We start from the raw sequence: 23724 nt of genomic DNA, 5'->3' as shown, positions 1-23724 counted from the left end.
AATCAGGAGGAAGCAAATGAAACCAGATTCAGACTGCTAGGGATAAGTCTCAAAGACACTTAATCTTTTCTTATGCAATCCTAGACACCTGCTGATGGCCATGGTTGAAGAGGGCAATCCTTAGACAGACCTCAGGTCTAACAAGCAAGGGCTGTAATTAAGGGTTTATCTGTTTATCTGTTAGCTCATCCAGCTATATTTGCTGCAAGCTGTAAAGTGACAGGAAGACCAGGTGCTTAATTCCATAGCTTCTGGAATAGCTACTGTTCAGATCGTATACTCTAAGGCTATTTATGAACTACAGACACTGATAGATATGGTAACAGTAAGTGGAATTCAGCCTGGCATACGTAAATCCCTGAGACCTCCATGATCTGTCAGAGAAAAAGAACCTACATTCATTCATATTTGGCCCTATACTTTGCTCCTTTGACTTCCCCATTACCTGGCAGAGGAACAGTAATGGGAGTCCTTAATGTTTAACCCAATTAAGGCCAACTTTTATTATATTATAGTATTTGTCTTTACTGTTAAAAGAAATGGCTGAACACCTCTGACTTTGTCTGAATAATGTGTCTTCATGATTCCATCTTCAGTTTTCTTTATTTTCATCAAAATCAGAAGAAATCTTCTCTTTACAGGGTCAAATTTAAATTCGCGTAAATGCATCGTTTTATTTCAGAAGCAGAATCCAACAGCAGCTTTTAGAATTTTCCTGCGCCCATATTCAAAACAGCAAATAACTAAGAAGTTTTGGCTTCAGAAGAAGCAGTCATCCTCAAAAGCCAAAATCCACCTTAGGTTAGGCAAAGCAACTCATCATATCATAATAACATATTCTGTATGTTCTCATATTCTGTATATACTACAGAGCCAGTCTGGATTCTGTTGCTTATCTCAGTGAAGCTAGATTTGAATTCATCAAAAGAATACTGTATTTGTGCTGAAGTTCTCTCAGCATCTAAAAAAGATTTTTTAAAAATGTACGTGAATATAAGGACAAGGAGAGCTAGTCTCTATATAATTTCTAGAGTTATTAGCTCCTACTTCTATCATGTCTTAAAAAGGAAATAAATAAAATTGAAGTCCAAAGACACAGAGATGGAAAATCACAGAGCAAATGCCTTTGACCTGTGATGGAAAGTCATAAGGAGGACAAAAGAACAGCTTAAAATTATCCCAAGAAATACAGAATTACAAACTCCCTACAGACTGCACAGAGCTCACTCTACTTCATAAAGTGCTTTCTATTAATGAGAAGCAACTTTGTGGTAATGAAGGGAAAGGGGCTTACCCACTGACCTGTGACTCAGTGCACGGCAGCATCTCGCAGGTTCGGAGTTTCCAGGGGTATGACCCACCCGTGATGCCGGAGTGCCCCAGGTGGCCCAGGCAGGATATAAATGTGGCCTGTCCCAGAGCACAGGCACTTGCCACCCCGAGATCTGCCAGAGCTCACCCCACCACAGAACCAGGCCCAGGCCACACGAGGAAGACACGCTCTTGCATCATGATGGGCAAGACTGTGGCTGCTGTCCTGATCCTGCTCCTGATCTCAGCACTTGGGACACAAGGTAAAGAAACCCTTCCTAATGCTCTCCTGATTAATGGCCAGAACAAATGCTGATGAGGAGACACTGTGCTGTCTTATCAGTGCAGCAAAGGGTTCTCCCAGTGCTGTCAGCAAAAACCTCTGTGTTGTTCTTCCTGTGAAAATAGTGAAACACTCCACCTTTTTTTGTTTTCCAGGTGAGGCTGTGCCACGCTCGGCCATCGAACTCCGGTGCCAGTGCATAAACACCCATTCCAGGTTCATCCCTCCCAAGTTCATCCAAAATGTGAACCTCACCCCCAGCGGACCTCACTGCAAGAATGTCGAAGTCATGTAAGTGTTTTGCAAAAGCTTCCTGATTACTTAACAAGAGGGAAGCAGATTTTGCTCTTGGGATGGTGTAAGTTTTCAGTGAGCAGTATGAGCAGTGGACAGAAGCAGTTGCTCAGAAAGCAGAACAGCAGCACTCCCTGCTCCTACAGATGATGTGCTACGTGTTGTGAACTGCGTGTTGTTTTGCCAATCTCTACTTTTTAAACACATGCAATACTTCGACCTAAATTTGCAGTCATCAGGCAGCAAATAACTTTCTAAAACTCTGGATTCTACTGTCTTGTGAAAATGCACGGATCCACGCTGAGCAAGTGATCAAAACATAATTTTTAAGGGCAAAAGGTCAAAAAAATGATCATATTTCTACCCAAGTCAATGAAAAAAACTACCATTAGAATACAAATCATACATTCCAGTTGTATTCCAGAACTTTTACTGTAAGTAACCAAATTCCTATGGACTGGGCAGTACAATTTCTGAATCAAGATGGAGAGATTTAACTCTTCAGTGGAAGACCGACACAAATACAAAGCCAGTTGGGGGAAAAAAAACAGTTTTGAAAAGAGGGAGAGCCTTGCAGATGGTTTAATGCATCAAACAAACAGATATGGCAAGATACAAAACCAGTTTAAAAAATCCCTTTAGGTTAGGCTACAGCCTCAGTTTATGCAGCTTAAAATGGCACGTCAGTGTATCCCTAGAATTATGTTATGAGAGAAAAGTGGCGTTGCCTTGGATTTCACTAAGTAGCTCTTTTCCCTTCCTTTCTTCCCTGTTGTAGAGCTACCCTGAGAGATGGCAGAGAAGTGTGCCTGGAGCCCACTGCTCCCTGGGTGAAGCTGATCATCAAAGCAATTCTGGACAAGTGAGTAATTTCTCCTCAAAAAGCACAGCTTATTGAAAAACCAGTATTTTAATTGGACTACCAAACATGGGCGGTGTGAAGTGCTCCAAAATTTTGTCTCCTCGGGCAGTTATTACCTTTTGTGTTCACTAATTGTGACAAACACTGTGATTGCTTTGAGCCTTAATTATAGCATTAGGTATTGAAGCCTTACCGTGCCACACATCCCTGGGAAGGTTACTTTCATCACCCCTAAGGCAGAAGCATTTTGAGAACCTGCAGCACAACTGCTCAGGAAATCCAGGCGTTAACTGAGTGGTTTTCTCTTGCTTGCAGTGGTAGAAAGCAGCCATCAGTTTTTCAAACTAATGGCATATAGATAAGTGGGGGGAAAATCAGGCTTCAGTCATCAAGTGAAGCATCAAACTATGGAAGTTCACTGCTATTAAATCCTTTTCGGAATGCCATGACGTGCCAGTGTCCCTTGGGTTGTGTCACAGCTTTTCAGGTGTTTGGGCACAGAAGCACAAAGTGGTGGATTTCAGCTGGTGCCAGCAAGTCTTACCTGTTTTATGGTTGATTTTTAATAGCCTCCTTTTCCATCTTCTTTCTTTCTAGGGCCAACACCAAACCTGAGACAGTGTCCTAAAACAAAGAAGAAAAATGTCCTAACTCTTCCAGCGAGGCAAAAATAGGGAGGACACTCACCCAGCTTCTGACAGCTCACCTCCTCCTGCCTCTTACATTCACAATTTCACAGAATTTAGAATATGTATTCCCTACTTTGTGGTTACTTGACAACAATACTTTAAGTCTTTTAAACAGGTCTCATTGTGTAGGAAAGAAACCACTGACACCTCAACAAGAAGGCAAAAAAAATGGCTTGTGAAGAACTATTGAGATGATTCTGAAATAATTTTTTCTAAACACAGCTGGAACAGTGCAGTGCATGCCCAGCAGAGCTTTCACTAAATGACTCCCTCCCTTTTTGCTAACAGTTTAGGAAAAGACCAGCAACAACTTCACCCCCACAAAGCATGGACAGGTAGCTTCAACTGTACCTGGGTCACTGCCACTCACAGTGGGCTACTGGCTGAAGAGGGAAGTTTCCAGAATTAACATGTCAAAATTCTGGTACATCAGGTTTTGAGTCATTGTTTTCAATATATTATTTCTTGTGAACTAGTGTTGTGAAGCTATAAACATGTATTTTAATGCCATCTTTTGGCTACAAAACACCCATTTTATTTATTTATAGAATTATTTTTATTTATTTATTTATTTATTTATTTATGTTGAAGATTGTTATACGAAAATTTTTATGTTTATGTACCTAATAAAAGCTTATTGAAATGTTTTCACTTCAGTATTGTTTGTTATTAATTTTCTTATTGGAAGAGAGAACTGAAAAAAAGAGAAAGCATTTTCTTTCAGTTTGTAGCACATAAAGGGTTTGCAGAAGGGCAAAGGTGGGTCTGAGTTGTGGGGGGGCGGGGCAGCAAATTAAAACAGCAAATTGTTGCCTCTGTAAAGTGTAGATAATTAACAATCAGAGGAATTATGAAAGTTATCTACTTTCTTCCTCTTTTCTTGTCTGACTCAGTGTTTTCAGAAGTATGGACGATAAAATTCCCAGATAGTAATGAACAAATACTGGTTAGTCACAGAACTTGCTGTGGCCATAGCACTGTGGTACTCTGACAGCACAGCAGCTGAGAGCATGGCAATGAACAAGGGTTTTCATTAACTTAAATAAACAGGGAAATCTTATAAACATAAGGAAGTCACTGAGCATCCTCCCTAATTCCTGTCAGGAGGGAGGACTACATCAGGGAAAATCCTAAGAAACAAAGATGTAATTATATGGCCTCACATCTACCTGTAGCACAGGAATTTACAGAGGAATGTTGAAATTCAAGCACCGAACACTTGAGATATGGGATAGTTGAGCAAATATTTTGATATTTGTTTAGGTTTGGTCTTTTCCAACAAGGAGCCACTCCATATTCTGCACAATCAGCTCATGTTTGCTCATGGTGCAAGACATAAAGGGAGTTTTTGGCAGTGTTTGAGCAAGTTCTTGTGCAAGAGGACGACTATTCTGACCACACTTTGCTCCCTGTCCCCATATTTGCCCCTGCCCCACCGCACAGCATTGCACAGCCTTATAGGCCTCAGAACGGGAAGGAGTCAAATTTTCTCAAGGAGACAGGTTTTGTTCAAACTTGTCTTAGAACTTTAGGACTTCCCGTTTCCTGAGGGATTTTTGTAAGCTGCCTCTTTTCAAAGATCTAATTTGGAGATAAGGATGTTGAAAGTATCAGCCAAGAACAGGGAGAGGCTGGGAAGAATCACTTGATCTGCACAGCTACAAAAGTAGGGGTGTATCCTAAAGGACTGGCACTGGCTTTAGTGTAATACAGATACATGTAACCTTTGCTACCAGGAAAATTCCTGTCAAGTTATTGGGAGCTGAATCACAGCCAAGGAAGGGCTCTTCTCATCAGTTCTTCTGTCCAAAATGTCAGCAATGGCTGCACTTGCAGGACCTCGAGCAGGGCATCTGCACCTTCCTCCATCAGTGAGACGTGATTCCAAGGGTAGAAATGACAACATATCACATCTCTGTTCTGTGTGCTGTCATGGAATAGCTTCCTTAGCAGCACAACAAACACCCTCATGCCTCCAAAAATGTGTTTCAGTGCTCTTGGAGACTACTAAGAGGAGTACTGTGGCTCTTCTGACTCAGTGTCTACCTTCATCAGACTGGGCTGCTCTTCTTTGACGGTAGAAGTCACTTATGATGTGTTTATCTGCTGTCTTAAGCACCTGTGATTATCCTAAATGCATGGGGTTAGAAAGAAAAACAAGCAATTTCCTAAGTGCTTATTTTAGTCAGCCCTTACTGCCAGATACTTTCTTCTTTCATATTCTGAACAGATTAAAGTTTCAGAAGAGCTTAAGTGACTTTGGTGACAATGCCTTACTGCCAGATACTTTCTTCTTTCATATTCTGAACAGATTAAAGTTTCAGAAGAGCTTAAGTGACTTTGGTGACAATGCCTCAGTCATTTTAAGCTCATCATTTCCTGCTTAAAGACTAGAGAGAGTTTTCAGTACAGAATAAAGCATCTAAATCCCTTTAGCCAAACTGAAAATGACAAAATCCTTTCAGAGACCAAGAGAAACTAGTTGTGTCTTGCCTTCATAAAACACTGGCTAAATTACTTCATTGGATTGATATCAAAATATAGAGTGTAAGATTGGGATGAAAAGTTCCTGTAATTATGCTGTGTAACTGTTTTTGCACAAGGCACTTAAGCATGATGCAAAGAGCTGAACAGAAATTCTATGTTTGCAGAGGAGGGAAAAAGTCCCTTTATTTTGGCTCAGAGGGATGCCTGGTAATGTATTGATTTCCAAGTGCAAGCTCAGCATTGTTGGTTAAAGCCAATATCCCATGAAGAAGTGCAAACAGGAAGTGATGGATAACAATAACAACTTAAAGAAATAATTGAAAATATACAGCAGCAAAAGCTAGGGAGGTTTGAAGTGCCACTGAATGGACTGCACAGAGGTTTGGATTTCTTATGCAATACTCTCGTGTGTTAGGAAACCTGCAAGTGCAGAACCCACCTCTCAGCACTCAGGCTGCCGCGAGTGCGTCTTTCAGGTATAAAATCTGGTGGGACACAGCACCAGAACAGGACCTCTGTCAAGAGGATAACGTGCACAGCAATGGATGGTAAACCTGTTGCTGTCGCTTTGGTTCTCTACTTGGTCTCAATGGCAGGGTCAGAAGGTAAGAAAATTATTTCTTAAAACTCATGTAAGCAATTAATAAGTATACATATGCAAATGCAAATGGGCTTATGCTATGTCCATGATGACTTTTTGCAAGAGAAGTGCATCCTCAGTAAATTGTCATTCAGAATTAAAAAGGATAATTTGTACCTGATAGGATGCTGTGGATGTTTCCAGAAGTAAAATATGCTTCTGTCAGCAAATGAGTTTATTCCTATGCCATAATATATGCCTGTCTCTAGATTTTAAGAAGTGTTTGAATTAAAATGGGACCTTTTTTCCTAAATATGTCCATAGACATTTTCTTTTCCAAAAGACAATTTTGTCCTATTTGCAATTTTATTCTCAGCAGGCAGGTTGATGACAGAGCAAGAATTATCCCATTTGCAAGAAAGAATAAAGAAAATGAGCAGATAATAGTAGCAGAAGTTTAGCAATCCAAGTTCAAATTCAAATGCACCTGCACACCAACAGCTTTGAAAATGCAGCTGCTGTGTTGAGCAGATGCAGTTAATTTTATCTCAGCATCCAGCAAATCAGAGTGTCTGAGGAACAAGAATGAGGCTACAGGAGGGAATACGGTTTCCTTCAGGGGAGCAAATAGAGACTGCTCATGTACCTAGACAACTGAGTTTTGTTCCATAGGTAAGGCCCTGGAGAAGACAGATGGAAGACGCTCCCAATGCCAGTGCATAAGCACTCATTCCAAGTTCATCCCTCCCAAGACTATTCAGGATGTGAGATTAAGCCAAAGAGGACCTCACTGCAAAAATGTGGAAATCATGTGAGCACTTTTTCTAAATAACATCTTGCTTCTAACAGGAGGGCACTTCTCACCCTATTTACTTATGTACTTCGAGTGGAAGGATGTTTACCTTGCAAAGCCTCAAGGACATCAAGTATCAGGAATGAGGCCTTATATCCAAAGGAAGGGGCTAATTCCCAGCCAATGTTACAAGCAGCTTCCAGAGTATTTTAAATCTCTTTCTGCTGTTATCTTACTTATGACCAACATCAGAGTGGAGAATCAGATTCCCAGAACACAGGGCACAACTAATAACTTAGACAAGGAAGACTCAATCAAAGACAAAATCTTGATCCTCTTGACATGAATTAAAACAATTTCCTCTGACTTGGCCTGCATGTGGCAAAGTTTGAAAGGCTCCAAGTTATTTCCTGTGTCAGAATTGCACATGGAGCATTTCCCTTTGTGAGGAGTGGGGAATCTGGATTACACTCCATGTGGGCACAAAATAAAAGATACAGTAAGCTTCACTTAAAACCACTCCTGGAACTAGTCACAGGAACTGGACTAGCACAGTCAGTAAACAGAAGGGCTCTGTCAGGCTTTTATGCTTTCACTATGGTCTCTGAAGCAACTAAAGGTCATACAATCATAGCCTCTGTGGAGCACTGCATGGCATCCAGCTCCACCTCACTAGGAATTGGTAATTCAAACCGTGTTTGGTTAAAAAAAATACTTTTCAAGATAATTAAGTTCCTGAAAGATCTGCTGAAATATGGCCAGATAGAGAACTGAAACCAAACAGAAATTCATGAGGCTCATTATAAGATTACAGCATAAGCACCTGTACTGACGTCATTCATAAAAACCCCCAAACAAATAAGACAAGACCAAGCAGGTCCTTCATCTACTGGCTGAGAGAAATTTCCAGCCATTAGGAGAAGCGTGAGGTACACACCTGGCTTTCACTTCTCTGCTTCTTTCTTGGCAGAGCTACGCTGAAAGACGGCAGGGAAGTGTGCGTGGAACCCACTGCGCCCTGGGTCCGGCTCATTCTAAAAGCTCTGCTGGCCAGGTAAGCTGTTTCCTTTACTAGAACACCTGCACTTAAAAACTCATTTTAGAAGGCTACTTAAATTCTTGGCATGCAAATGTTCACCCTCTTCAGGCATTAGTAATTCTTTCCATCAGTTCTCTCTAAAGCGAGATTTCTACATGCCTGGAGAGTGAAATAGTTTCCTTTGATACCTTCCTGGTGTGTTAAACCACCCAAAAGGCTATGGCTATGATGCCCCTACACCTCTGCTGAGAGACAGCACATTCTGTGTGTCTGACACTTCCAAAAATCAAGGTCTCAAAAACTCACTTCCTCTTTCTGGGTATAATTCAGACATGCAGCTGGCATTTTCAAGAGCTTTCACTGCTGTAGACTGGGACAGTCAAATCCCTACTTTGCACACAGGCAGACGGAAGTCCTTTTTATTGGAGCAGTTCATGCAGGAGCAAAGACAAAAAAAAAATTTTTTGTCTTTGCACAAATGTCAGTTGGTTGGTACAGTAAAAATAATTCATTAACAATTCGTGAGCACTTATTACTCTCCCTGTAGCTTGTATTAATAGTAACTGTTTCTTTAATGAATTTCTGAATTCACTTTATACTTAATCTAATTACAGGGCCAGGGACAATGTTGAGTCACCAGTCAAAGAAAAGTCCAGGAAAAATAAACCTTGGATTTCTGCAAGCATATGAAATGAGAGAAAACATTGCTGCTGAGAATGCCATCATTTCTGCTGAGAATGCCCCCTCTGCTACATTACTACAGCTGATTATTTTTCTTTCCCTGAGATGGTTGCTGATTCATTTTATTTCCTTTGCTGTCTCTCTCTCTAAACTTCTGTGTGAGATACATCACGGAGTTCAAGCTTAATCGAAGTGTTTTAGTGCTGTAAGGATGAGAATAAACAAGATGAAATTAGATAACCCTTAATGGCCTTACTTAAAGCAGAAACAGAATGGATACGATTAGCAAACACATGAATAAACACATAATAAGGAAGCATCTGTGTAGCTTTGAAGGAAGTTGTCTCTCACACACTTGTTGCAGTTGTTTGAAGGTGACAAGACGACAATGGATGTGGCAGGTGTCATAGGTAGAGTCAAATCGTCTTTCTGAAATCCTTTCACAGCCCTCACTAAACATTGGAAATAGTGAGGCTGAGAAACATGCCTTGGAAATGGATAATTAACAGGTGAATACATAGAGATGAAGGGCAGAATGAAAAGATCAACTTTTACTGATAAAGGGATGTCACCTATGGATTCTTACACCACCTTGTGTAGTGTCCTGTCTGGTTTCGCAGTCCCACAAGGGGTTTGGGAACATTGTTTGCCATGAGTTGAAGAACTCTGATGACGCTAAATGATGATGTGAAAACAAGGCTCATCTATAAAGAACTGCAGAAAGACCTTAGGAGATTCACTGATTAAGCAACAAACTACCAGGTGAAATTCCCTGTAGGAAGTAGCCTAAGTGATTGACATAGTCAAAAATTAACAAAGCTCCTATAAAAGTAAGTTATTCTAGGCTGACCATCAGTACATAGGAGAGATGCTAGGTGTACGATGCTAGATGTATGATCGGAATATCAGATCAGGGAATGAAGAGTGTTTATAAGTGACTTTAGCTAAATGGTATTTGGCTGGGTGTAAGGAAGATGCAGGCAAGCACAGGCTGATACCTAAACTGCCTCCTGTCTCATCAACAGTTCTAAGTCACTGCCAGCCTCGGGGTAAAGACTGGGAGCTCATGGCTTTCATAAGGGAGCAGCTAAAAATAGAGATGCTACATCACCTGTGTTACTTCTATTTGTTGTGCTGCGGTTTCCATTCACAGATAGGAAGATGAAGGCAGAGAGACATATATATACATATATACTAAAAGAAGTTTAGAAGTAATATTTCTGAAGAAAAGACATTATTTATTTCGATATAACAGAAAATACTTGCTCAATTTTTTCTCTCATGTTAGGTCACAGATTAGTCTGAGTTGGAAGGGACCCAGAAGAATCATTGAGTCCAACTCTTAAGTGAAAGGCCAATATGGGGATTGAACCTGTGACCTTGGTGTTATTAGCACCGTGTTCTACCTGACACCCTAATAGATCACATTTTTCATTTTACAAAAGGATTTTACAGCTTACATTTTTGTTCTGTGTTGTTTCTCCTGGGTCCAAGGGAATGCTTATATGACTAAACATTAATGTTAATGTGTCAATTCCCGTAGATTTATTGTTGATTTCTTTCTACAGTTGAAAAGATGTTTTGTCTTAGTGATTTGCTTCCCACTTTATGGCTGGCCATATGAATCTAATTTCTGAGGTAGAAAGCACTGAAGTGCAGATTCTAGCAGCAATCATCAGACTAGACATACATGGTGAGAGTGGTGGAGAACTCAAAAATGCTGTAAGTGCCCTGTGGGGTTCAATCTTGTTTGGGTTCTGAGGTTTGACCCCCAGCAGTCCCCTCACCAAACCAGCTCTGGACTCAGATCTGAATCCATGAGCTGACTGAACACATCCACTCTTCCTTCCTGCTGCTGCACCACCAGGTTTTGGTGAGCAGTAAGATTTGACCTGTCCAGCAGCTTGAAATCCATTGGGTCATCAAGTTTACATATTACAGCTTTTATGCCAAACAGATCTCACTTATAAGAGTCAGAGATGAAGGTGTGACGTGTTATGGCCACCGACTGCTTCTAATTTAATCAAAAGTTCCTGGCACAAACTTCTTAAAAATTACTATGTGCTTCCTCCTGCCATTTCCAGGTCTTATTTGCATAGTGAGAAAATGCTTCCGGCCGAGCTGATGAGAGGCAAATGCAAGTAAGCAATAAATGAAGCCTTATAGGGCAGGTAAAGCCCAGGTGCTGGTGCCCAAAAATTCTCTAGGTGGACTTAGTATCTCTTCTGTTCCAACCAGGTAGACAAATTTTATTTGTAGTATGTATATTTGTTAATATCTTCTAGTATTTTATGTTAACACTACAAGTAATAGTAATGTATCCTTTTCTAATATTACTAGATACCTTGTATTAATATTTTCAATACATTTTCATATTGAGTTGGAGCAAATGAAACATTTCATTTAATCCACAACAAATTTTTAAGTGAAAGCTACAATACAGAATTGACTTTTTTTCAAACAGAACTGAAATATATATCAAAAATAAACATGCAGTAACATACTACTGTTTTTGTAAATACATTACAAAATACACAATAAAATACATTATGAATACATAATAAATACATTAAAAGGCAAATTAACTTGAAAGCTGTACTGCTACTTTGTGATTCCAGAGGTATCCAGGAAAGTCCAGCACTTGCCGTGATCTGACTAAGGCTACATAACCGTCTATATTTAAACACTGAAGTTTGAAAAACCCCACGAGCTGACCTAAGCCTTTCTCCTTCCCTTGCAGTCACTTCCTCCTACAGCAATTCTCAAACCTAGCAGATATTTTGCTTTTTACGCATATCTTCCCCAAGCTCTGCCTCATTGCAGACTTCCACAAGTGTTTGCTCAACACTGGGCACAGCTTCCGAGCAGCGGAAGCGATTATTTCTCAGCTTCTGTATTTGTGCCTTCAGCTCCCTGCAGCTCAAGTAGAACGGCAGGTGAATGCCAAGACCTTTGTGGGAAAAAGGAGGTGGTTTCAGAAGACAGAGTCAGATTTTCCCTGGGAACAAGACTAGCTGGAGCAGAGGACACACAGGAGGTAGAAGTTGACAAACAGGCTGAACCCTCATTACAGCAAAAGCTTTACTTTCTGGGCGTCTGAGTCTTGTGTGCACAACTTCTCAAGGGAGAGGCTGGAATTTGTCTAAAACAAGACAGATGCTTAATTTGCTCAGAGTAATTTTATCAGCCCAGGAGCTGGACCATTCCTCTGGAACTGGAGCAACTCAAACCAGTAATGGACTGAAGCTCAGCTTCAGTACACCTGAATCCCCCTTACTGAGACCCTTGTGCAGGGGCATCCGTTGCTACATACAAAGACTAACGGATCCCAATCGAGATGCTAAAAGATGCCCTTTTGACTTTTGTGCTCATTAGACAAGGTGATGAGTCATGACAAATCACTAGTTTTCATCCTGCAACACGGAGAACACAAGCTATATCCTGCCTTACAACACAGGCACGGGAGGTATTTGCTTCCTTTTCAGCAGTCTTTCAGTAATCAGACTGTTGTGCAAGTGTTTTGTTCACTGCCAGCGTGGTTTTAACAGGGTTTAGCATGGAAGGCTCTGCTCACAGCAGTATCAGCTCACTCAGCGACGCGATCCTTCAAAAGAAGCAGCAATTCCATTTGCACAAGTCATCCCTGGGATGGCTGGGAGGAAAACAAGCTGCCAGAATCCCATAATGGATTTGCAGTTCCCACGACAAAGCCTGGATGAGATCCTGGGCAAAGTGTTGAAGGGATGTAAGGAGAACTTGGACAAAACACGGCATTCCCAGAAACGCAGCTTAGGAGTATCTGGCCTTTGGGCTTGATCTCATGCCTCGACCTTTTCACTCCTCAGTTGTCTCTCTTACTGCCCCTTCACACAGTCCCAATGAAACTGTAGCATCAGCAAAAAGGTAGAGGGAGAGGAGATGCTCCAGCTCTCAGAAAACATAGTGGATTTATATTCCATTACAAACATCCTGCTCTTTTAGACAGACACTCACCCTTAGTTCAGGGCCAGGGCTAATCATAGGTGGAGCAGACTCCTTGCTTCACTTCTGCCCTGGGGATTTCTGCAGATCCATTACTGCCACACGCAGGAAATAGCTGAGCCTGCTGGTCAGGAGCACAAGCGCTCACTGATTTCACTTGGGGATTTGAAGGGGAATTCTCTTTTTTTTCCCTCAGATATTAATAACATTTCAGCACACACCAAAATTATATAATAAGGGTGCAAATAGTAACTAAGAAAAGTAGGATCTCTAATCAAATGTTGATTAACCTCAGTGCATAACATATGTGGAGATGCAGAGAGAAATCAAAAGAAAAACATCAGGAAAACCTCCTTCCAAATAAACTGGTTAAAAATCCAACATCTACAATCTGACGCCAGTGAAACCACACATTAATATAACACGACATATACATCATAATACAACATAAACAATAAAACATAATCTTAAGTTCCTGGCAAAACCCTTTCCTGTTTCATACCTTCAGAGAACTAAATGTATTTTTCATTGAAGTTCTCTAAGAGACACAGCTAAGGAGCAGCACCATCAAGAGTCAGAATCGGCATCTTTTGTCAACTCAGTACTCAGTAAGAGGTAGGACAGACAAAGCTGCTGGATCTTTTCCTGGGACAGCTCACATAGTGATGGGAAACAAATGAATTTTTATCACAAATACCTTTTATCAAGTTAATGACAAGTGGTACACAGGAAACTACAATAAACTATGGGCAAACTATTCAGTTCTTACTGTAAATAAATTACAATGCTTTACACATGTTAAAGATGATTGAGTTTTTATGAAGTCTCCAGATTCAGGGAGAAGTACCTCTATCAACCCACAGATCCCAAAACCACAAAGCTTTGAATTTGAAGATGATAAGCAGCAAAAGTCACCACGTCAAAAGGATGATGTTTTTACTACACTGAAACAGAAGGCTTTCTCCTAATCACACACATTCCAGCTGGCTTTAGAAATACAATTAATTAATTAAATGTAAAAGTGAATTAATTAATTTAAGCAGAAGTTCAGCATTTGAGCCCGTCTTCCCTTGGAATTGTCTCTCTTGCAAGGTATCACGCCCAGCCACAGCAAATAAACGCTCAGCATTCATGCAACAAGTTTCTCTAACAGAAAAGTCTGTACAGTGCCATAACTCGCACTGTTGTGTCCCTTTGCTAAGACAGGGTTACTGTCACTGAAAAAGATTTCAGAAAAGACTTATTAAAAATGCCTGGACCTACCAAGGAAACAAAATCAGTTGTGTTCAGCAGGTCATGCTGTTTAGTTTACATATAAAGCTTCCTCTGTTTATCATTCATTAACACGTGTAACATGAAAAGTACAGGCATGATTTTCAGATCCATTTAGAATTCAGTGTCTGCTTCCTACAGAAAGCTCTGAATACTGCAGTCTCAATCCCTTACTAAACACAAAGAATTAGTGATGACTTTACTTTGTATCATGCCCCTTGAATAGAGGAAAAAAAAAAAACTAAAATGAAAACCCTTTACATCAAAATAGTGCTGAGGTAAAATCCTGACGCAGTAAAAAGCTTCTCAGTAATTTCAGCACTGCCTGAATTCTACTCTGGTGGCTTATATCAGGTAAGCAAAAGTCACCGTAAGTGGGAATAAGAAATGCAGTATCTCAAGTGTAGACCTGGCATGTCTGCAAAAAACAGTTAAACCCCGAAGAAAATAATCAAAAGTGATAACATAAATGTAACTGAAACCATCCTAAAGTTGTATTATTAAATAAGGATATGCTTTAGAAAAAGCACAAAATTTACAAGTCTACCAAAATAATTGGAATATGTGACTATCACAGACATATTTTAATAAGTTAATACATTGTATCATTATCCTCAGTCATCTAGGAAGAAGTTTCACAACAGTCATGTGACTCATTTTTACTGCATCTGGGAAATTCCTCTAACGCAATCTCCGTGCCAGCAAAGTAGAGAGACTGGGCACAAAAGAGTATATAAGCAGGAATCAACAATCCTCACACAGAGCAGGGATCAACAATCCTCTGGGACTGAAGCTCACAGAACTAGACCTAACAACCCAGAGAAAAACCCCTGTCCAACCATGAACGGCAAACTCGTGGCTGTCCTGGCTCTTTTCCTGATCTCAGCAGCTCTGTCTGAAGGTAAGTAAAGCTTCCCAAAATCCTCTTGGCTGTAGTTTTGCCCGGTCATCAACTGAGATGCTTGTCCATGCAGAGTAGCTTTCTATGTGTCTCACTTAGTTAGTCTCTTTTGACAGATTTTCAGCACCACTCTTCAGTCAGAAATCTACCATGTAGACCTTGAACTGAAGAGTTACTGACATCTTGTGGGAAATGTTTGAAATATGCAGCTTGGATTTGCTTTGTTCGTGTTTCATTTGAAGTGTATGTGGCTATAGACAGATACTTCTGTGGCCAGAGACTGATTATTGTTCTCAGGTGTTCTAATGTTTCTCTCCCTTCCCACACAAAGAACAGTTTATCATCTCATATTTTTTGCTTCATGACCATGCTGCCTCAAGCAAGTAATGCTCGTTGGAAAGGGAGAGCAAACAATATGAGCACAGAAACATGGACAAACCTCCAATTAAGAACAAATCTAGGGCTCTGTGTTCTGCAGAATGGCCAAGTTTTTTGATCCAGATACTAAAACAATGCAATTAACCATACAGTGCAGTCACTACAAGTAACCATAAAATATGTGGGTTCATTTTTAAAAGATTTGTTGATTTAGTTTCCAACGTACTTGGGCATCAGCTCCCCTGAAACCTAAGTAACCCTCCCTATAATGTGAGGATTTAGGCAGCTTGGACGAATGCAATGTTTTAACTGAGGATGTTGTTGCAATAGAGCAGCTGTGCTTTATGTCCAGTATATTGACCATAAGACCACTTGTCAAACACCGATCTGCCTTTTCTGCTCACAGGTAAGACCCTGGCAAGGATGGGAACTGAGCTCCGGTGCCAGTGCATAGCCACTCATTCTAAGTTCATTCCCCCGAAATCCATTCAAGATGTGAAGCTGACACAGAGCGGCCCCCACTGCAAGAATGTTGAAGTCATGTAAGTAGCTCTGCAAGAGGTTACTTCCTCTTCCACTGCTCTGCTGCCACTGCTGCGGGGCTTTTAGGCTCCACAAGTACCGCAGTCAGCATGCTGACCTCACACAGCTAGACTTGGTTCTTATTTTGCCAGGAATGGTTTTAAGTGAAACACCATGTTTTTCACCATCTTAATGACCTTACATATTTTCGAACCGATCGTTGTTTATCTGTCATGGGACATATTAAATATTTCTAGTAGTAGAATGTGAATTTCATGGACTTGTCAGCTCTTAATACACAAGGTAATGGTGTAGGTTCAATACTGCATTTATTAGGCAGGCAGTCTCAAGGAGAAAAATTAAGTTCCAGCAAGCAGATTTAGGGAAAGGATGAACCAACCTAAGCTGGTCTGAATAGCACAAGAGCACTAAAATGTTAAAATCCTTATTCTGCTCAAACACCTTTTCACCAGTGAAGGTTTCAATCATTGTGTAAGAAAGCTTTACTAATGTAAACAAATCCAAACCAAGTATTCATATGTGCTGGGAAAGATTTTTGGGAATGTGTGACTGCTTTGAGAGCAGACACAGAGACTCACACAATTGTGGATGGTTCTGGTCTCCTCAGCTGTGTAACACATACAGCAAAACAGCCAAATCTAACCTAGATAGTTGGGATGAATTTATACTGTCTGGTCTAAAAATGCAAGGTTACATTCTGTGAGTAAAACAAATCCATGTAGTAGTTTCCTGACTTTTCTTTATTCCCTGTTTTGCAGAGCAACTCTGAAGGATGGCAGAGAGGTGTGCTTGGAGCCCACCGCTCCCTGGGTACAGCTGATTGTAAAGGCAATCTTGGCCAAGTAAGTCCCATTCACACTCTATCTGGGCAGCTGAATGGCAAACCTCCCAGAAAAAGCCAGTTCGTAGGATTCCATAGTGATAGCTCCCATTCTTTCTTAATCAGATTCAAAGAACAGGGAAGCTTCCTGCTCAATTTTAGAATCAGTTTTTCTGACTGTGCTGCAGGGTCCTCATTCAAGCTGATATGTCAGTACTAAACCTCTGAGTACCAGCAACTCCGTTTGCAGGGAGAGAAACAGAGCAGTGTTTGTCTCCCTTTGAAAAATAAGCCTTTAAAAAAGTAGTCTTCCCCTTACTTAGTTGCTATTTTTGAGTTAATGAGGATCTTGCTGTGAGTACCTGCAGAAGCTCATGCTCCAGAGGTTTCCCAGCTGGACACCAGACATGCACACACTGGGATTTCAGTAGTTGCTTTCAAATCATCTTTATTCTCCCTGTGCTTCAAGATAGCACAAAGAATTGGAAAGAGACCCCTCATCCTAAGCTGTTTGTGCAATGCTAAGCAGTGATAACTGTCTTGAATCATCCTTTAAATTATCCTCTTCCCTCACTTCTTAACAGGGCTCAACAAAATTCTGACTCTCCTCTCTAAGAAACACCAGGACAGAAAAAAATCTGGGAGCTGCTTCTGCTCCTCTGTCAAGGGAAATATTGGGAAAAGCATCATTCAAGCAGTGGACCATCTTCCACATCCTGCATCAGCATTATGATGTTATTTATGGATGGTTTTATTTATTTATCTATTTATTTAATTGTGTGTATTTAAGGAAGTCTTTCGCAATGGTCAGTGTTGTCCATGGGACACGCTGGCCATGACACTGAAGGAAAAGTGGCTTGCTGGAGGAGATTGAGAACCCTTGGCAGCCACTTTAGCCAAACACATGCAGTGAGGTGCAATGCACCTGCAGGACAGTTTATTTACACTAAGCCTGATAATTTTGCTACTTCACCAGCAAACTGATGAATCCTCCTGCTCCCCTGGAGTGCACCAGTATGTTGTGTCAACAACAGCTTCCTGAACCCTGTCAGCCTGTGGCCAGACTATGAGCTGTAATGTCTAACTTGAAAAACCTAACCTACAGAATGTGTAAGACTGTATTTGGTATTTATGTATTGTGATTTCCATGGTATTTATAAATGTATTTATTTGTTGAGTAGTTTCTATGTAAGAGAGAAAACAACTATAATTTATTTAATTTCTACTGGATTTTTCATTCCTGCTATTCATTTCTGAAGAAATATTCACAATCTCATTATTCTGTGCTTGATTGTATATCTAATTAGCTACTCCATCAGCTAATGGAAAAAACTGCGTTTTACATACACAGAGTTCGATTGTGAGAGTGTAGCTGTTCCTATCAATTTATTATTAAAAGTTTTATATAAAAAATCCATTTGTTATCTGTTTGATCTTTTAACTTTTCATTTGCTTTATTTGGAAACTCTGGTTGATTTTCGCCAGCCTGATTTCTGGAACTGAAATGAAAATTTTTAAGCCCATGCTGCCATAACTCCCCCTGTTACGGTAACCTGGCACTCCTGACTACAGTAACAGACTCTTAGGGTGGGGTAAATGGCTCACTCTCCTCTCATCAGGCTGTTCCAAACCCATGGGGAATGGTGGGCTGTAGGACAAGGCTCCTTCTGTAACTACCTCGCAGATAAAAGTTTTGCCCCCATGCTTAAACACTGCTAGTGTCCACACCAGCCCCACCGTTGTAAATCTTTACTAGAAAAAAGCCAGCATTTAATCATCAAAATGGGAATTAGTGACCTTTACTTTGGGTACCCAAATAGCAAGCACTTGTCGTGGTGTAACAACTGCTTCCTGTTCTGATGCCTGAAATGCAGTGTGCTGAACACATGATGCCTGCCGCTCGCAAAAATCTTCCAAAAGGAAACAGGGAATAAGAGAGAAAGGGCATAAGTTTAAAGCCTATTGCTTTTAACTAGAGTATAACTGTTTATCTGAGGGATGCACACTTTTATCTACAATCTAGATAGTAATAAAACAGCTGAAGGATTTTTGCTGGGTAACTGCGTGATCATAAAATAAGACAGCTGTCTCTGGCTTGCTTCTCCTTGAAGACCCTTGTCAGTAAGATTGATGGTGCCTCTCCTTCACCATTGTTATTTTGGCATCAGTTTGAGGAGTTCTGCCACTTCAACTCTAAACAGTGTGCCCTGTGGCCTTCCAGCTATCTGGCCATGCAGAAGCCATGGGGGAAAACTGCACCCTTTGGAAGCATGCAGACTGTGCAGTCAGTGTCTGTGTGTGTCTGTACACGTGCACATCTGTGTAGCACAGCAGGCAGCTGGCCAGGGAGTGATTAAGGGTCAGGACATCTGCACCACAGTGAAAGGATGGACCCTGGGATTTCACTGCAGCTAACTACGTGCTCTTGTCCATCTCCTCCTTTTTCCCAATCTCATGAAAGTTTCTGCTCCCCTTGACCACTTCATTTAGCATCTAAACTGTCCTTCTACAAGACTGTCGGAAGACCACTCCCCTTTACAGCTGCCATGTGCGTTCATCACTTTCCTTTCATTTCACTACCCTCCACATAATGAAATGCAACAGAGGTGTTTACATGTCCTTTCTGTCCTCCACTATTCTCTTGGCCCCTTACTTCACCTTCCTTTCAAACCACTTTTATTTCCTTCTTTCACCAGCAGGTTCCTTTGCGGGGCAGGAGAAGTGGCAACTACCAACTGACCAAGCAATGACCTCCTGTCATTCCTTATCTTCAAACTCCACTTCTCTTGCCTGGTTGCTGGAGTTCTGCTCTCGTATGGAGAACTGCACTTTGTCTCCTCGAGTTCTCAGGGTTACTGTCCTTGTAATAATGAAAGTATATTTTTCTCTAATGTATAAACACTGTTAACTATAGAGGAAGTCATTGAAAGAAATACTGGAAAGTCCCTGAAAAAGTACTTCTAACTCTCCCTTAGAAGAACAGAGAATGCAAACATGAGTTTCTCGGCCTCAACTTCTCTGTCTGTGCTGAATATTGGTTAACATGCACATAATATTGGCTAATATAAACATCCTGTTTTTGTGTTAGGTGAAAAATACATGATCCATGCTTTACTTGCTTTTGTTTATGGACTGCTTCCTATTCTAAAATGATTGCATTTGTTATGTTCCTATCACATAACCTAGGAAAATCCCATTTTCCCCAGGAAAATTACACATAGGACTGACTTTATATTGCAGATTTTTTCAAGCATTTATTCTCGTTAATAACAAGGTATCATGAGCAACTCTACAGGAAAGGGATCCTTTGAAAATTATGCAAACTTCCATGGAAACTTTGGGGTCAGCGAATAGGCATTTTGATTCTGTGTGCGCAAGTGAAACAAGAATTTTGCCACCTATAAAAGTAAGCCTGAGATCTCTGTTGTTGAAAACTGTCATGAAAATTGACTTTTGTATTACCTGCAGTTAAATTGCTTCTAATAACAACCACTGGTGTCAGTCAGTGCAAAGACTACCTCACAATTCCTGTGGAATTCTGGAGAGGGAGATTCTGTGGAACGATCTGGAAGGTTACAGGTATAACAGGCTCACTGATACTGTTTCCTCTGCCCTTTCACGAAACAGTGTGACATCTCTGCAACCTTCTGCAGACATGTTTCAACACAGCTATGCTGAATAACTTTGCATCATTAACAAATATAATTTATTTTAACAAGCATCAACCTCTGACAGGTCCAATTACCTTATTCCATCAAAGTTCAAATTCACGAGGAGCGGGATCAGCATGTTTTTGAAAGAAACGGCTTGCACTAGGTTTCTCAGATCCCATCTCCACAGACTCAGCCAAGCACTCTAGCAGAAATGTGAGGTAAGACTGCACCACCAAAAGCGCACATTGGCAACTCCAGTATCAGTCTGTCAGTTTCTCCTATTTCTTACTAGAAGACAGGTAAACTGGGGAAAATCTAATCTTTTTATCTTTTGCAGAAAACTTTTTCATATGTAGACACCTTATAAAAATCTGTGGAAATAAGTGGTCATTAGGCAAGTGTTTGTTTCGAGAGCACATTTGGATCCAGTTAATCAACTTCCCTCCAGATGAGCCTTTAGTTCTTGAGAAGGAGAGTTAAGCGGCTTTTCTGTCTCAGCTAAATAAAAACCACCAGAATTCAAAAAAAAATTTTTACGCACTGAAGTAACATTCACACTGCACTCCGAAGATTCATGATTTATAGCTTTTTCCTTGAAATATTTTTTCAGAAAGAATAAAGCTTCATAGCCCATAAGAGAAGCAAATGAACAGAAAAAAAATCACCCTCGTAGCCTGATTCTTTTATTAAAGACATATATTACATATTTGCACAGAAATTGGACACTTCAAAAATACTGGCGAAACTTCTTTTCCTCTTCTGTTTTCAAGGCCACACTTTTGACAAGTTGGCAAGAAGGCAGCAGAATCAGAATTCAACTCTTGTGCTAAAGCCAAAATGTCAATAAAATTGCAAAAGCTTGAAATACCATTTCTGTGTGAACTGTGTCTAAAGCATCAGCAGCAAATTTCATGAACAGTGAGACAGGACATGAAAATGAGAGTATGGATTCCATGGGCTTTTTTTACTTGATGCAGAACTTCTTGAAGGAATAAGAATGTGTGAGAATGAGCCACTGTGTGGGGGCAAAGCACAGGCACAGATGAAACAATTACAGTGCAGTTAAAAGGCAAGGTTTCTAACTGAGAGCCGGTAGCTATTCACAGCCACTCAGGAGAGCACAGCCACCTGCTATAGCGGCAGATAATTAATCATCTGCAACAGAGAAGTGACTTCTGTTTTCCCCTTTGGCCAGGCTTTTGCAAAAGTAAAAAGTAAAGGAGAAGTAAGATATACTAAGCCCAAAAAAAGGACCAAAGGGCAGAACTTGAAACACCACCTGCCATCCATCGCTTTTGACAAAAAGTAGGAGCTTGTCCATGCAGGTGTCAGACCTTTGTGTGAAAGGCACTTAGTAACGCAATACAAACAGTGAAGAGCAAGTGACTTGTCAAAAAACCTGGCTCTTTGAAAGCTTTGTGTTTGACTTACCAATAACCAATAAAGGAGTGCACAGCCACCCAGCTGGTTCTTTGCTGAGCCAGACATTGCCAGCAGCAGACCAGTATTGGAGCCAATAAAAGTACGTTTGCTGACTTACCGCATCCCTGTAGTCAAAACTCTATCAGTTCCTCATTTTCTGCTTTCTTCTCTGTTCGGTACTTCACCTCTGACAGCAAAGCCCATCATTCTGTGAAAGAGAAGCAATTTACGTAAGCACTGCTCACCATGAACACAATTTCAATAAAAAGAGCCAAGGAAAACAGCCTTTGTTGTAGCTGGTCCACATTCAACACTGAAGCTTCACCCACTCCTTGTTTACACCAAGGAAAACCCAAGTGTTTTTTGCATACACAAATCTTTCACCAAAGTCATCAGGAGACTCGACTGAGGAAGAAACATGGGAAAGAGCTGTCAATCTACCTGCACACACCCGACCTATTGCCAGGCCAAATGCTACGGAGTCATTTCCGTGTTGAAAAATTCTCACAATGCTATTCCTGCTTGAAGAAAAGGATGAAGGAGAGCATGCAATGTCTTCTGATACCAAAATGACTATTTAAAAAAAGACTAAGAAGAAAATGAGTGAAAAGTACCCTGTATAGTTTGTTTGAAATGGTGTGTACCAGGAATACAAGCCAGGGCCATCTGCTGATGGAACAATACTCCCTTAGAAAAATGAGGATTTGAACAAGCTGTAAAACTTCTTAAGAAAGCAATGATTTTGTGAAATTCAAGTATCTATTCAAATGCTAATGGAAAATTTCATCTAAATTAAACCAATCTTAGCTCACAGCAAAACAGTATTTGGAGTGAAGTGAAATTATTCTTTTCAGTCAGTGTCCCGACTAATTTGATTCTATGGGGATTTTTACTGTTTAGAAGAAAGCTGAAGGTAAAAACGATGATTTTCAATTAAATCAAACTTTGCTTTTCTTCAGTAGCCTATTTCCTAGAGAATGCCTCTAGCTTGCTTACTCTCTTCCCACCTCAGTTTACTCCTGACATCAGCATTCACTAGCAATTTTAGTTTTTTAGTTTTTAAGAAATAAAAAATGTTTTTCTCATGTTTGCTGCCATAACTTTTAGCACAATGTGTTGGCATAGTCCTGTACCTTGTGCGATTTGAAGTCATGCTCTCCAGAAATTAAAAAAAAGAAGAAAAGAAAAGAAATAAATACAAGATAATGGGAAAGATAACCATTGACAGTAACCTCAGCGGTGATCACATTTAGCAAAAATGTTACCAGTGTGTTTCCTCCAAGCACTTCCTTCTCTAAACACCTCCCTATAACAAGCTGAAAGGATACCTGTCCCTCTTGCTGCTTTGTAGGCTATTTTGGATAATTCATTAACAATTAAGCAAATTCATCATTATTATTTTTCCTTCCTTTCAACAAACAGCAGCCATTTTTTGTTGCCAGGAACAAAGCATTTCATTTTACTACAGAGTCCAAGTATGCCAAAGACTGAACCTGCACATGGCACTCAAAGGGCTGTAAGAAAGTGTTCCCTGACATGGCAGCGTCAGTGTCTCCTAGGGTGTAAGTCACGTATGACTTCTTCATTTTTTCTTCATTGCAACACAACCAAAGAATGTAACAGACAGGATTAAAATCTGGGTATCATGAGAGAAGACTTCAAAGATTTTGTGAAGATTCCAATCAGTGTTCCCATCTTCTTGTGGTCAGATGTCTCGTGTCACTGTTTTCCCAAC

The 23724-nt window shown here is 40.5% G+C and overlaps 3 protein-coding genes across 3 annotated transcripts; all 3 read left to right on the top strand.

Annotated features, from left to right (window-relative positions):
• Positions 1–1314: 1314 nt before the first annotated feature.
• On the top strand, positions 1315–3378 carry LOC116444748 (interleukin-8-like). Its single transcript, XM_032110421.1, has 4 exons — positions 1315–1574; positions 1750–1885; positions 2667–2750; positions 3348–3378. The coding sequence occupies exons 1-4, from the start codon at positions 1367–1369 to the stop codon at positions 3376–3378; spliced, it is 459 nt and encodes a 152-aa protein (XP_031966312.1). The 5' UTR covers positions 1315–1366.
• Positions 3379–6332: 2954 nt separating this feature from the next.
• On the top strand, positions 6333–10551 carry LOC116444774 (interleukin-8-like). The gene is made up of 4 exons (XM_032110459.1): positions 6333–6531; positions 7179–7317; positions 8270–8353; positions 8953–10551. The coding sequence occupies exons 1-4, from the start codon at positions 6468–6470 to the stop codon at positions 9026–9028; spliced, it is 363 nt and encodes a 120-aa protein (XP_031966350.1). The 5' UTR covers positions 6333–6467; the 3' UTR covers positions 9029–10551.
• A 4389-nt stretch (positions 10552–14940) lies between these two features.
• On the top strand, positions 14941–18190 carry LOC116444756 (interleukin-8). The gene is made up of 4 exons (XM_032110432.1): positions 14941–15173; positions 15958–16093; positions 16853–16936; positions 17499–18190. The coding sequence occupies exons 1-4, from the start codon at positions 15113–15115 to the stop codon at positions 17527–17529; spliced, it is 312 nt and encodes a 103-aa protein (XP_031966323.1). The 5' UTR covers positions 14941–15112; the 3' UTR covers positions 17530–18190.
• The last annotated feature ends 5534 nt before the right edge of the window (positions 18191–23724 follow it).

This window comes from Corvus moneduloides, chromosome 5 (assembly GCF_009650955.1).
Source record: "Corvus moneduloides isolate bCorMon1 chromosome 5, bCorMon1.pri, whole genome shotgun sequence".
NCBI lineage: Eukaryota > Metazoa > Chordata > Aves > Passeriformes > Corvidae > Corvus > Corvus moneduloides.
This window is presented reverse-complemented; position numbering and strand designations above follow the sequence as displayed.